Source organism: Falco biarmicus, chromosome 2 (genome assembly GCF_023638135.1).
Source record: "Falco biarmicus isolate bFalBia1 chromosome 2, bFalBia1.pri, whole genome shotgun sequence".
NCBI lineage: Eukaryota > Metazoa > Chordata > Aves > Falconiformes > Falconidae > Falco > Falco biarmicus.
In genome coordinates this window covers 82,736,357-82,749,381 of record NC_079289.1, presented here as the reverse complement: position 1 = coordinate 82,749,381, position 13,025 = coordinate 82,736,357, and the positions used below count along the sequence as shown (strand labels likewise).

At 36.7% G+C, this 13,025-nt stretch overlaps 1 protein-coding gene across 2 annotated transcripts in view; it reads left to right on the top strand.

Moving 5' to 3' along the window:
* The window catches only part of USP9X (ubiquitin specific peptidase 9 X-linked), a 106,337-nt gene that overhangs the window by 78,929 nt on the left and 14,383 nt on the right, over positions 1-13,025 (top strand). The window contains exons 27-37 of one of the 2 annotated variants that reach the window (XM_056328524.1): positions 1,379-1,487; positions 2,069-2,215; positions 2,337-2,483; positions 3,305-3,512; positions 5,866-6,086; positions 6,431-6,621; positions 7,065-7,238; positions 9,443-9,584; positions 9,761-10,511; positions 11,039-11,162; positions 12,551-12,776. In XM_056328524.1, the coding sequence (XP_056184499.1) occupies positions 1,379-1,487; positions 2,069-2,215; positions 2,337-2,483; positions 3,305-3,512; positions 5,866-6,086; positions 6,431-6,621; positions 7,065-7,238; positions 9,443-9,584; positions 9,761-10,511; positions 11,039-11,162; positions 12,551-12,776 (2,440 nt within the window). Of the gene's footprint in view, positions 1-1,378; positions 1,488-2,068; positions 2,216-2,336; positions 2,484-3,304; positions 3,528-5,865; positions 6,087-6,430; positions 6,622-7,064; positions 7,239-9,442; positions 9,585-9,760; positions 10,512-11,038; positions 11,163-12,550; positions 12,777-13,025 lie in introns of both variants that reach the window. The other variant, XM_056328523.1, reaches the window with a different exon arrangement.

The window sequence follows — 13,025 nt, the reverse complement described above, 5'->3', positions numbered from 1 at the left end:
AATTGGGTCCCATAAAATGTCAAGTGTTACTAAGAACAAAACAGACCCTCTCCACCCTGTGGTCTTCTGTAACTCAAAGCAACTTGCAAAGATCAGAGAAGGGTGATGAGGGAGATCAGAGCTCTGAAATGACTTCCATCTGAGGAACAGCTGAATAGCTTGGGGCACTTCATATTGGAGAAGAGATAGATGGTGGGAGGAGAATACCACAGAGACCTTTAAAATCAGTAGCGAAGGGAGAACAACTAGAGAATAGTGTTCCTTTGTATAAGAATTTCTTGAGCATAACATTTAAGCAGTGTAAACGTTCAGTTTCAAAATAGTTTGAGGGGTTCTTTCATGAATTTGTCCAGTGAGGGCTATGAAATACTGATTTTGGTAGTCTTTCTGAACCACAAATTCATAGAAGCTGAGAGAATATTCTGGAGCAGTGTTACTGCATGCTTCCAGTCTTGTGCAGTTTTCAAGGTGTATCCCAGAGACAGGGTGCTCAGCTAGGTGTGTCTTGGCTCTGACCTCATGGTCATTCTTGCAAGTGTTTGAAGCACAGTTAACTGCACATGAAAGAACTCTGAAGGAAATAGGGTTCTTTCATGAGCTTTCCACAGTGACTTCTTGGGCAGAAAATGATGACAGCTGCACCAAAAATACACTGTAAATCTCAGGGGTTTATATGTTGAGATGCTTTCATAAAGTTCAATATTGATTTGTACTCTCTCCCCACCCAAGTGGAATTGTTTGTAACAGTTTTTTACAAGATACAAAGCTCAGACCGTTTTACAAATTGAATTAATAAGGTTTGCCTTAAGTATTTTTTTCCTCTTCAGCTTATCCATTCCCACATTATTCCAGTGGTTAGATTAAGTTCTTAGATGAAAAATTTCCTTTAATTCTAGCCACTTGAATTGTCAGAGGGTCATCTTTTCTCATTTCTAGTTACTAGTGATAAATTTTGATCACAGATGCTTACAAAACTGCTGTAGCGATACATAAGAGCAGTTTTACTAGGGTGGCTCTATTTTGTCTTTCAGACACAGCTAGTGCTTGATTAGAAAAAATGTAGGGTTGCACACTGCTTGTGTTATGCAATATTTGCTGGCAGTTGCAAAGGTTTAGTGGCTGTGTGCTGATAAGTTTCTTTTGCCTTTAAATATTTGATGTGTGGAATGGGTTTTGTAATAGTGACTCGTGTCTTAAAATTTCACTGCAAGGAGAAACAATATGATAAGTAGCGAATAATTAAAAGTATTCTCATTCCTTATATTATGTCCAGTTTCAGAAGATGGCATTGAGCAGATAAGCACAAATTTAATTGTTTTTTTAATGCCCTGTTTGGATAAGGAGATTGAATTTAATGTTTCTATTAAATGATTTCCAGAACTGTTCGTCAGATGGCACAGGAGCAATTCTTTTTAATGGCTACCAGGTGTTGCATGGGACAGAGACCTCTCCTTTTCTTCATTACCCTGCTGTTTACTGTTCTAGGGGTAAGTTTTTAGAGGTAAAGGCTTCAGCACAAAATGAATTTCTGTAAAAAGTATTAAGACAAAATACTGCAAGAAAAGACGAATCGCTGTTAACAAGTCATTAAAGTATAGGCTCCTTTTTGAACCTACAGGCAAGCAGCACAGTCAGTTTCCATTTGAGTTAGGTGAGGGGGAAAGGGACTTCTGCATTTTCTGATAAGAACATGAACAATAAGCTTTCGTTTATGCAATTGATCTCCAGTGAATTCTAACCTTCAAGTAAAAATCATTAGCAGATTAGATAGATGCTTAGTGCCACCTATTACTGGGCCTGCCAGGGCTTTTCAATTCTGTGTGCTTGTGTTTCTTGAACATTTGATTACTTCTCTGTTCGTTTCCCATTCATGTATAGAAATTTCTACTAAAATAGTTCAGAAGTCATTCATTAACAGTTAGATATGACTGTAAACTTACAAAAAGTTAAAAATTGCCTTACACTTCTCTTCTTTCGTATTTACATCCAGCTTTAGGGAAAATGTTAGTGTTGCATTATAAGTAGAATCGTGTATGAATTCTATATCATTTGTTTTTGGTTTACGTAGAGTACTGCAAGAGAGAGAGCTAAGCATTCTGGAGACTACTTCACTCTCTTACGACACCTTCTTAATTATGCTTACAACAGCAATATTAACGTACCCAATGCTGAAGTTCTTCTCAATAATGAAATTGACTGGCTTAAGAGAATTAGGGTAAGTTTTAGGATCAATTTATTTCTTACAATCAGCTTTTTGCTGCTTTGTTTTTAAGTCCAGTTCTAAGCTTGGTAAATATATATTATTTCAAGTATCCTAATTTTCTTCTAAATGGCAGGATGAAGTAAAAAGAACAGGGGAAACAGGTGTCGAAGAAACTATTTTAGAGGGTCATCTTGGAGTAACAAAAGAGTTGTTAGCATTCCAGACACCTGAGAAGAAATACCATATTGGTTGTGAAAAAGGAGGTGCTAATCTCATTAAAGTAAGTTCCAGTTTTTGACCTGTGCAGTTTTTTAAACTTTAAAATATTTTACTATACATAGTTAAAAGAAGCTTTGCATCTTGTGGATTGTGGACACTGTAAAAGGTCCCAATTTAACTGTTTGACATGGGCTTCTAATTGAAGTTTAATGTTTCCTTTAAAATAATTTAAAATGAAACCACATACTTCATTTGTAAGAGTGTTGAACTTGTTCTTCGGAACCACTGCATATGGAGTTACTGTGACCTCGTGAGCTGTTATTCCAAGACTCAGCAAACATCACACAAGGATAGTAAGCTAGATACAGGATAGTCCTGTACAGGACTGTTTTCTTACGTTACCTGTGTGTAGTGGTTTTTCCATGTGTTCTTAATTAGTGCTATTAATGTTTATGGCAGGTTTGAACAAATGTGTGAACATCTGAGTGTCTCTTTAATCAGATGTGTTTTCTTTGTACTTCTGATGTTATACAGCAGGAATGTTGGGGTTTTTCAGCACAAGCTGATAAAAGAACTTTGTAGATGGTAGTGGTTTGGTAAAAGAAAACTTTACCTATCAATGATAATACAGAATTATTTTTAACTTGCAGCGAGGGAGGGGGTAGGCTTGCAGGGAACCACTATAAAGTGGAGTTACTCCATTTTAAATTTAAAAGCTCTTTATGGTACTGGTCTCAGTTTTTACTTTTTTCTTTTTTTAAGTAATCCTCTGGTTCTGGGACATTCATTTGTGTAATAACTCTTATTCTGTTATAAAATAGTGTGTGTGTTTCAATGGTAACAGGTGATTTATTTTCTTCTTTCTTGTTTTCCACCCCCCAGGAGTTGATAGATGATTTCATCTTTCCAGCATCCAATGTTTATCTACAATACATGAGAAATGGAGAATTGCCTGCTGAGCAGGCCATACCAGTCTGTAGTTCACCAGCTACTATTAATGCTGGCTTTGAGCTACTGGTTGCACTAGCAGTTGGATGTGTGCGAAATCTCAAACAGATAGTAGACACGTTGACTGAAATGTATTACATAGGTACAGCAATCACTAGTATGTAATATTTTTAATTATCTATTTTCTACTTTTTAATGTATATAATATGTATAGGTTTTGTTTATATTATCAACTGAACTAGATGCTGAGTTTCTTGGTTTGTGGCTGCTTTTAATGCTGCAAAATCAGGCTGTCAAAATCTAGGAAAGTTTGGCAGTGTAGCCTTTATTTGTTCCTCTTTATGCAGTAAATCTTGCATTATATTGTTACATCCAAGTTCCAGCCCCAGTCACTTACATGGTTTTGACCCTTCCTCTCTGCTTTCTGGCTACTCCCCTTTGTCCATACCAGCTCCCAGGAACCTCATTCTGTCTGTATCTTCTATTTTTGTCTCATTGTTTCAGGCTCTGCCTAACCAATCCCAGAACCTCATCAGGTATCTTCGACTTAGTTCTAGTGCCAGTCTCTTGGTTGCTCACCTAATTTTTCATTGTTGTCCACACACAGACACAGGTCCACTGTCCTGTTTCTCTTTTTAGTTCTGTACTCATTCTGTGCTTGTCATAGTCCTTTCTCAAATGGTTGTTCTCTCCGTTTTGGCCTTGTCTCAGCACAAATCTGCACTTAAATAACTTTTTCCTTCACACTGGAGAAAGATCATAGCAATTGCAGTGTGAAAAAAACAAAAAAAACAAAACCAACAAACAAAAAAAACCCAAACCAGCCACCTTGCAAATGTTAATATTTCAAAAGTTGGTGAAACTTGGGCTAACTTTCACAAGAATGGCAAAAGGCTCATATTTAATATAAATGTTGTTATCAATAAAAAACTTGTTAAGACTTTCTTAAAAATGAACAAACAGGACCATATTTTCTGCAGCCCTAAATGGGATAGCTAAACCATTTTGGCTGTAACATTAACAGGGAAAGGAGGGTGGGGGAGAAAAAACAACCACCAAACCGAGTAAACCCAATCTTGTATGGGAAGAAAGGCTGGGAAGTTGTTCTGCCTGGTGGTGTCTGGGGAGGGCCTTATTTGTGGCCTTTCATGCTTAAAGGGGGCTTACAGGAAAGATGGGGAGGGACTTTTTATCAGGGCCTGTAGTGACAGGACAAGGGGCAATAACTTTAAACTGAAAGAGGGTAGATTTACTTTCAACACAAGGAAGAAATTCTTCACTCTGAGGGTGGTGAGACAGGGGCACAGGTTGCCCAGAGCAGCTGTGGGTGCCCCATCCCTGGCAGTGCTCAAGGGCAGGCTGGATGGGGCTGTCAGCAACCTGGTCTGGTGGAAAGTGTCCCTGCCCATGGCAGGGGGGTGGACTAGATGGTCTTTAAAGGTCCTTTTTTAGCCCAAACCATTCTGTGATTTAACAGAACGTTTAAACTTGTAGACTTCCGCAAAACTGTAAGCAACTAGAAATAGTATCCTGTAGTAGGAATTGTCCACTGTCTTGGAATGGCAGTGCTACTTGCCCAGTGGTGGTATCAGTGAGTCATTTGACATTTTTCAATCTCTTCCTGTTTGGTTCCATCTCAGTAGAACAAATGAAAAGGGCAGCTTTATGGTTCCCCCCCCTGCACCATCCTTTTTTCTTCACCCTTTTCTATTGGGAAGTAGTGTGTTTCTTACCACCTCACAATAAGAAGGATTTCATGACATTTCCTTCCACTCGAGTATTTGATAAGCACAATAGAACACTGGATCTCCATGGTGTTTCAGATAGAAGAGAGAACACGTGTATGAACTGTGCATGCTGTGTGTTTCATATACCAAGTAAAACTTGCTTGTAAACATGCATGCTTTCTTACTTCCTTTTACATCAGAATTTTTTGCGTTAAAGCCACAGAACAGCAGGTTAGTGTAGGAAGCCTGTGATTGTAAATGTACTCTGAAGAGATGAAAGATCTGAGGGAGAAGACTTGGGAGAAGAAAAAAAATCTGTCACAAGTCATATAGATATCATTATCTAAAACTGTTTCCCATCATGCTAAGGAAAAGTGAGGCACAAGTGAAATCCTGTAGTTTTAAAAGGACTGGAAATGCGTGAAAGGCTTGTAAATTGGCTATATGTTCTAGGTTCATTCAGCTGATTTCTTAAATTAAGAAACTTGCTGGTATTGAGGGAAGACTTTTTGTTTGATACATAGACTGAATTTTCAGGCCACCTCTTTAGCTATGCAGTAGAAGAAAATGGTGCAATGTTAAAATATCATTCATAGAAGTTGTGTTCATTTTAGCAGTTAGGTTTTCTGGTGGAACATTTGTTTTACTAAACTGCAGTGTGATACAGACTAATACTAATTCTATGCAACTGCCCTTCATGCTGCACTGATGGTGTAATTCTTTTATAACAAAATAATTTCCTAATCACATTCTGCTATTTTCTTTTAGCTTGTGAAGCGCTTACAGAATGGGAATATCTGCCACCTGTTGGGCCTCGGCCGCCAAAGGGATTTGTAGGACTAAAAAATGCTGGTGCCACTTGTTACATGAATTCTGTCATTCAGCAGCTGTACATGATTCCAGCCATCAGGAATGGGATTCTTGCAATTGAAGGCACAGGCAGTGACGTAGATGATGACATGTCTGGGGATGAAAAGCAGGACAATGAGGTAAACTTAATTGTGTAGAACTTCTTTAATAGAAAAGGCTTGTACTTTAAAGATAAAAGGCTTATAACAATTTTAGGTTGCCAATCACGTCACTTTCTACTGTGAACAGTGGGGACAATAACGTAATGTTTCTTAATTGACTGTTTTGTTAACTTCCCTCTACGTGGTTTTGTGCTTGAAAGCACTGTATACCACTTCTGCCACCAGAACTGCGTTAATGCACACAAAGACATTTCCTACTTCAGATGAGAATATGAAATGCCTTAGATTGTTAAACATGGGATACAGCTAGCTATGAGGCTGCTCGATATCCAAGTTAATTGCACAAATTTTCTTTTTTTCAGAGCAATGTTGACCCACGAGATGATGTGTTTGGCTATCCACACCAGTATGAAGACAAACCAGCACTGAGTAAAACAGAAGATAGAAAAGAATACAATATTGGTGTTCTGAGGCATCTCCAAGTAATTTTTGGTCATTTAGCAGCTTCCAGGCTACAGTACTATGTACCAAGAGGGTTTTGGAAACAATTTAGGTAAATAGGAAATTTAGTATTGATGTCTGTTCACTGGGCCACTGTGATAGGCAACAAAACTAATCATAGTAGAAGAAATTATACTGAAGTTAAGTGTAAATTAGCAGAAGTTCTGTAGCATTGTATCCATTATCTTACCTTTTCACCATTCTGTAGAAATCTGCTAATAAACCAAAGTTTACAGCATAATGGTTATTTTGAATTCTAGCAGTTCTTGACCTTGATATTGAGACTTTGAATTAAGTATGAATTTATACACAAAATTTGTTTTTACTCACCAGTAAGTGTCAGGGAAAGAGTAACAGGTGGTATATTACATCACAAAGCAACGAATAGTTTTGGTCAGTAAGAAAGGGATTAATAGCTTGAATAATATTTTTTTAGAGAAGAAATCATTAGAGAACAAACCAAAACATTTGACAAGAATGTGCTTTTGTTTTCAGACTTTGGGGTGAACCTGTAAATCTACGTGAGCAACATGATGCTTTAGAATTTTTTAATTCCTTGGTGGACAGTTTAGATGAAGCTTTAAAAGCTTTGGGCCATCCAGCAATGTTAAGTAAAGTTCTAGGAGGGTCCTTTGCTGATCAGAAGATTTGTCAAGGATGCCCACATCGGTGAGTGTTTTAAGGTTCTTCTTTCTTCCAGAAAACCCACCTGTGTTTGTATCTTTATAAAAGTAACTAAAGATTCAGAGTGGGGTTTTGTGTGGTTTTGGTGAGGGGCAGTTTAAAGCTAATGGAATTTGCTACCTTATCTTTTCTACAGTCTACTCTTAATATTAATTCATCTTCAGGTGCCTTGAAATGCTTGAGTATTATTATTTCTGCTTAGCAGATTGTATGTGAAGCATCATGTATTGATCAGGGGAGGAAAAGATACAGCTTTTTCATGTTAAAATAAGAACAACTTGGGGACCAAATGCAATGTATAAAATCTTAATACATGGCCAACGTGTTGCTGTCTTCTGTCTTTCATGGTGTGTGGACACAGCTGACAGAAGTATGAATCTTTTAATTCCCACAAGCAAAACTCCATTCATACTCACTATGTAAGCTGTAATAAAGGGGAATGGTGTAGAAAGTTTATATTTTTCTTAAGATTTCTGCATATTTAATTAACTTAAAATGTGAATATTGAAGTTCAGCTTCATATAGGGTATGTAAAAAAATCCCCACCCACACCAAATCAGACTGAAAGTCTGTAACCCACTGGTCTTGATGGTGGTGTTCAATGACAAATGCTTAGTGAAGGAATAGAACTAGACATTGTACAGTTGTACTTCTCTAGACTTTTTCTTTTATATCTCTTTTGAGGTGGATGATTAAAATTGTGTGCAAGATTCAAGATGACCTAATGATGGACTTTGTTCTTCTTCAACAATTGGCATTTTTATTATCATGTTAAATTTTATATGACTAACAGTTGGCCTTCTTACTGTTCACTACATCTTTCAGATCGTGTGCAATTCTTAAACAATATAGATTTTTCTGCACATTAAAATTGCAAATTATCTTTATTGTGAAAGTTGACCATTTACTGTTACCCTTCTGTTAGCAATTAAAATACAGGGAAAAACACTGATACAAACTTGATTGTGGTAATCTTTCAACTTCAGTTGAGCTCATGTGTGAATTAGAAGAACTTGTAAGTGGAACATCATAAGTTTCATGGGTTAAAATGTGTGACCAGAAGTAAGTTGAAATAGTGCAAGATAAAAGGAAAGCACTGGTTTTATTTGATATGCAATGGGTAATTAAATGGAAGATACAGATGTGAAGCAATGTGAGTTAACTTTCATTCCTGATATTATGTACTATCCTGAAGTATCACCTGTCTCTTTGGAACTCTACTGGATTTGCATAATGTACTTAATAAAAATGTTACTCTGATTATAGTTTAGAGAGGAGAAAACTGATGATAAACTATTGGATTGGGGTGTGACAGATTAACAGCCTTTCTAAATTTGTAAGTTACATAATAGATGAATGAATATTACTGTCTTGGTTGAAGTGTTTCTAAATATTAATATATTCACTTTTATAAAACCCTTTGTATGCTTGATTGCATATCATTGAAACAAACCCTGCAGGGTTATGTGGGAATAGATGCAACTTTTTAAATTTATTCATTACTTTATCTTTTAAAAAAAAAATAATAATTGTTTCCAAGATGTCTTAACTGGTTGTTTCTTCAGCATTGCTGGTTCATTGCTAGGAATTTGTTTGAAGGTTATATCAGAACACAGTAAGTCAGTCAGTCATAAATATGCAAAGTGATTTTATGAAGACAGCTATTCAGATTTTTTTAGACAGAAAAATAAAAAGGCTTTTGTGTTTGTTTTTTTTTTTTTTAGTTGGAATGTTTTGAACTGTTGTCTTTAGGTATGATAACAATATTTGTGTTTCAGTCTAATACCTGACAATAAAGGAAAAAGTACACTCACTACTCTGCTATCTGTGCTTCTCTACCAGCTTGAGTTAGCCAAGTCTGTTAGCTGCTTTAAAAACAAGATGTGCTAAAAGATTCAACTTCCACGATCTTTTCAGTGAACTTGAGACATACAAGTCGTTTCTATGATCTTCATAAAATAACTATAGTTAGTGCAGATCAAAAAATACAGTATGCTGACACTGTAACGTAATTGTAGGAAGACTGCAATATAAAAGAGTTCAGTTCTTTTTTTTACTGCTTAAGCCCTTTTGCCAGAAGTTGACATGAAATGCTGAGTAAAACTTTTGCCGTAGGGTGCTATGTAGCACCTGTGAAAAAAGTTAAATATGTTCCTACCTTTCTTTTACATCTGTCTGTTCATTGGTAGGTACGAATGCGAGGAATCCTTCACAACTCTGAATGTAGATATAAGAAATCACCAAAACCTCCTTGATTCTTTGGAACAGTATGTCAAAGGAGACTTATTGGAAGGTGCAAATGCATATCATTGTGAAAAATGCAACAAAAAGGTAATGATTCCTTATATATTAAATTTGTGTACAACTGTGATGTTATAGCCGTATTAAGTTCAGTCTTAGTTCATGTTCAGGGAGGGAAGTTACTCTTTTAATTACTGAATATGCTTTTTGGTAGGAGTGCATGAATGGAAACTGAATAGCTGATGACTGTTCATGTCTTCTTTCAGGTTGATACAGTGAAACGCTTGTTGATAAAGAAGTTGCCTCCAGTTCTTGCAATCCAGTTGAAACGATTTGACTATGACTGGGAAAGGGAATGTGCAATCAAGTTCAATGATTATTTTGAATTTCCACGAGAGCTGGACATGGAACCATACACGGTGGCAGGTGTAGCTAAATTGGAAGGAGATGATGTAAATCCGGAAAATCAGATAATACAAAATGAACAGTCTGAAAACGAACACTCTGGGAGCACAAAATACAGGCTTGTTGGTGTACTTGTACACAGTGGCCAGGCCAGTGGTGGACACTATTACTCTTATATTATCCAGAGGAATGGTGGAGATGGTGAGAAGAATCGATGGTACAAATTTGATGATGGGGATGTGACAGAGTGTAAAATGGATGATGATGAAGAAATGAAAAATCAGTGTTTTGGTGGAGAATACATGGGAGAAGTATTTGATCACATGATGAAGCGTATGTCCTACAGGCGCCAGAAGAGGTGGTGGAATGCCTATATTCTTTTTTATGAACGTATGGACACAATAGACAAAGATAATGAACTAATAAAATATATTTCAGAACTTGCTATCACCACTAAACCCCATCAGATTAAAATGCCATCAGCCATTGAACGAAGCGTACGGAAGCAGAACGTGCAGTTCATGCATAATCGTATGCAGTACAGCCTAGAATATTTCCAGTTCATAAAGAAGTTGCTTACTTGTAATAGTGTCTACTTAAATCCTCCTCCAGGTTAGTATGTTACTAAAATAATTACGGATTAGTTTCTTGCAAGAAGAGCTCTGATTTGTGTTGTCAAGTATTTGTCTAGCCAGTGAAAATTATGTGTACTCTGCTTTGAATACTCTTGTCTTTCTGGAATTCTGCGGTTAAACATCTCTTGTTGAGTTGTTCAGCAGTGATAACATGCCAGAATATTTGGCAAAAAATACTTTGATAATCAAATTATCAACGGTTATTCAACATATGTACTAAGTCATATTAAAATACTGAAGTTTGTGGGTTGTTCTGCTGAAGACAGTTCACAAAGGTAAGATGCTATATTTCTAAAAATCAAACATACGTTAGTCTCAGTGTACCTGTCTTAAAGCTTATATTTTTGAATGACACGTTGTAGAAGCTAGAGGCTGTTTTGATCAAGTTTCTTGTTAAAATTGGAACACAATGTCAAGACAAAACAGTAATCTGGAATAAGTTAAATTTTTGAAAGTAAATTGCTTTTACTTTGTCTACATATGAGTATTTTGATTTTTCTTTAGGACAAGATCATCTGTTGCCTGAAGCAGAAGAAATAACTATGATTAGTATTCAGCTTGCTGCTAGATTTCTCTTCACCACAGGATTTCATACAAAGAAAATAGTCCGTGGCCCTGCTAGTGATTGGTATCTTGTCTTTTATCAACAGTTACAGTTTTGGAAGTTTGTCTGTCAAAAGATCCCAGTTATATACATATGACAGTAAAAGGTGGTAGTGGTCTGTCCTTTTTTTCCTCCTTCCTCCAAATACGTGGTCAAGGCGCACATGAAAGCGGGGGGAAATTTGAACAGAAAATACTGGGAAGAAACTGAGCCTTAAAATAAGCTAGTGAGCTGAACAGCTTCAAAGTTCATTTTCAAACAGACCTTAAATCTACCTTTTGTCTGTCTTTTAAAAAGAACAAAGGAGTAGAATCTATTGCTAGTGCAAAACTAATAGGTTATGTATTACAAGTAATTCAGAATGGTTTGTTCGTGGTTTGAGTAGTTTTAAACAAAGGTTCTTTCAACCTGTTTTTGCAGCTTATATTTGTATTCTGTTTCTGAAATACATATATATAGTCTTCTAGACTCTTAGCAGAGCTTTATGTACATTGCTGTGAGGCCTGTAATTCAAATCTGTAGTATAACAACAACACAATCTTACTCATAGCACCACAGCATTTTAGTCTTTAAGCTAGGTTATTCTGTTTTGGGGAGGGGAGTGTGGGTACCTGCTGGTAGAACTAGAGAGAAAATACAGCATTCATGATGACCAGTAGTTTACCAGCTACTTGTGAGTAGTTGTGTAATACATGGCAGGTACGTACAAGTTTTTCTCCAACAGCAGCTTTCAGAGTAGCCAAGTTACTCCTCTTATTTTAAGAGATCAAGAGGAGTTCAAATATTGCTGTGGGAAGGAGGACAGAGTCACATAAGACCCTCTCCGGAACAGATATTTTACTGTTTGGATGGTTGGTTTGTGGATTTTTTTTTTAGATCTGTAAGTGGGAATGTAAATTCCTGATAGGTTACATACTTAGTTACTTGTCTTAGACACAGCTCGTGAAATCCACCTCACTGCTCCACTCCCCCCAAGTCCCAGTACAAAGGGAATGATAGCTGCCACTTTAGGACCTGCTTTGGGTAGTAAGTTTGAGAATTAGGGGATGTAATCCTGTCTTAGTTCTTACAGGTGATAGAAGTAAAAAGCTACAGTTAAATGTTAAATTTTAAATCAAAGTATCTTTTTTATATGTGATTGCTAGTAACAGAGAGTATTGCTCTAGAAACTGCCCACGGTAGAGGGGTTGGAACTTGATGATCTTTAAGGCCCCTTCAAATGCTAACCACTCTGTGATTCTACTGTGTAACTACACTTTATCTGATTTGTAAGCATTTTATGAGCAAAAATGTTTGGGGGGATCACCTTTAACATGTATTTTCTTCAAATTCTGTAAAAGAATGTGTCTGCCAGAATTCATTAATGTCTGCATTTGGTCATAATTTCTCAGTTGTATCATTTTCTGTTTCAGGTATGATGCATTATGCATCCTTCTTCGTCACAGCAAGAATGTACGCTTTTGGTTTGCACACAATGTCCTTTTTAATGTTTCAAACCGTTTCTCTGAATATCTTTTGGAATGCCCTAGTGCAGAAGTGAGGGGTGCATTTGCAAAACTTATAGTATTTATTGCACATTTTTCATTGCAAGATGGACCATGTCCTTCACCTTTTGCCTCTCCTGGACCTTCCAGTCAGGTATTTAATTTTCTAACAAAATCCTTTTGAAACTTATTCTTACTTATTCATTGTAAGTATTTAATGTAAAGTAAATTCTGGAGTAGGTGCATCAGTGTTGACAGGAAAGCTGTACAGTTCATTTTGCGCTACATAACATGATGTAACTCAACCAGTTTTTGTGAGGAGTTAGTGGTTCGGTTTCCCCTCGCTTCTAAGTCTTTGTGAAGACTGAGTTGAGCTGTGAGTGAGATCTGCAAAATAAAAGCA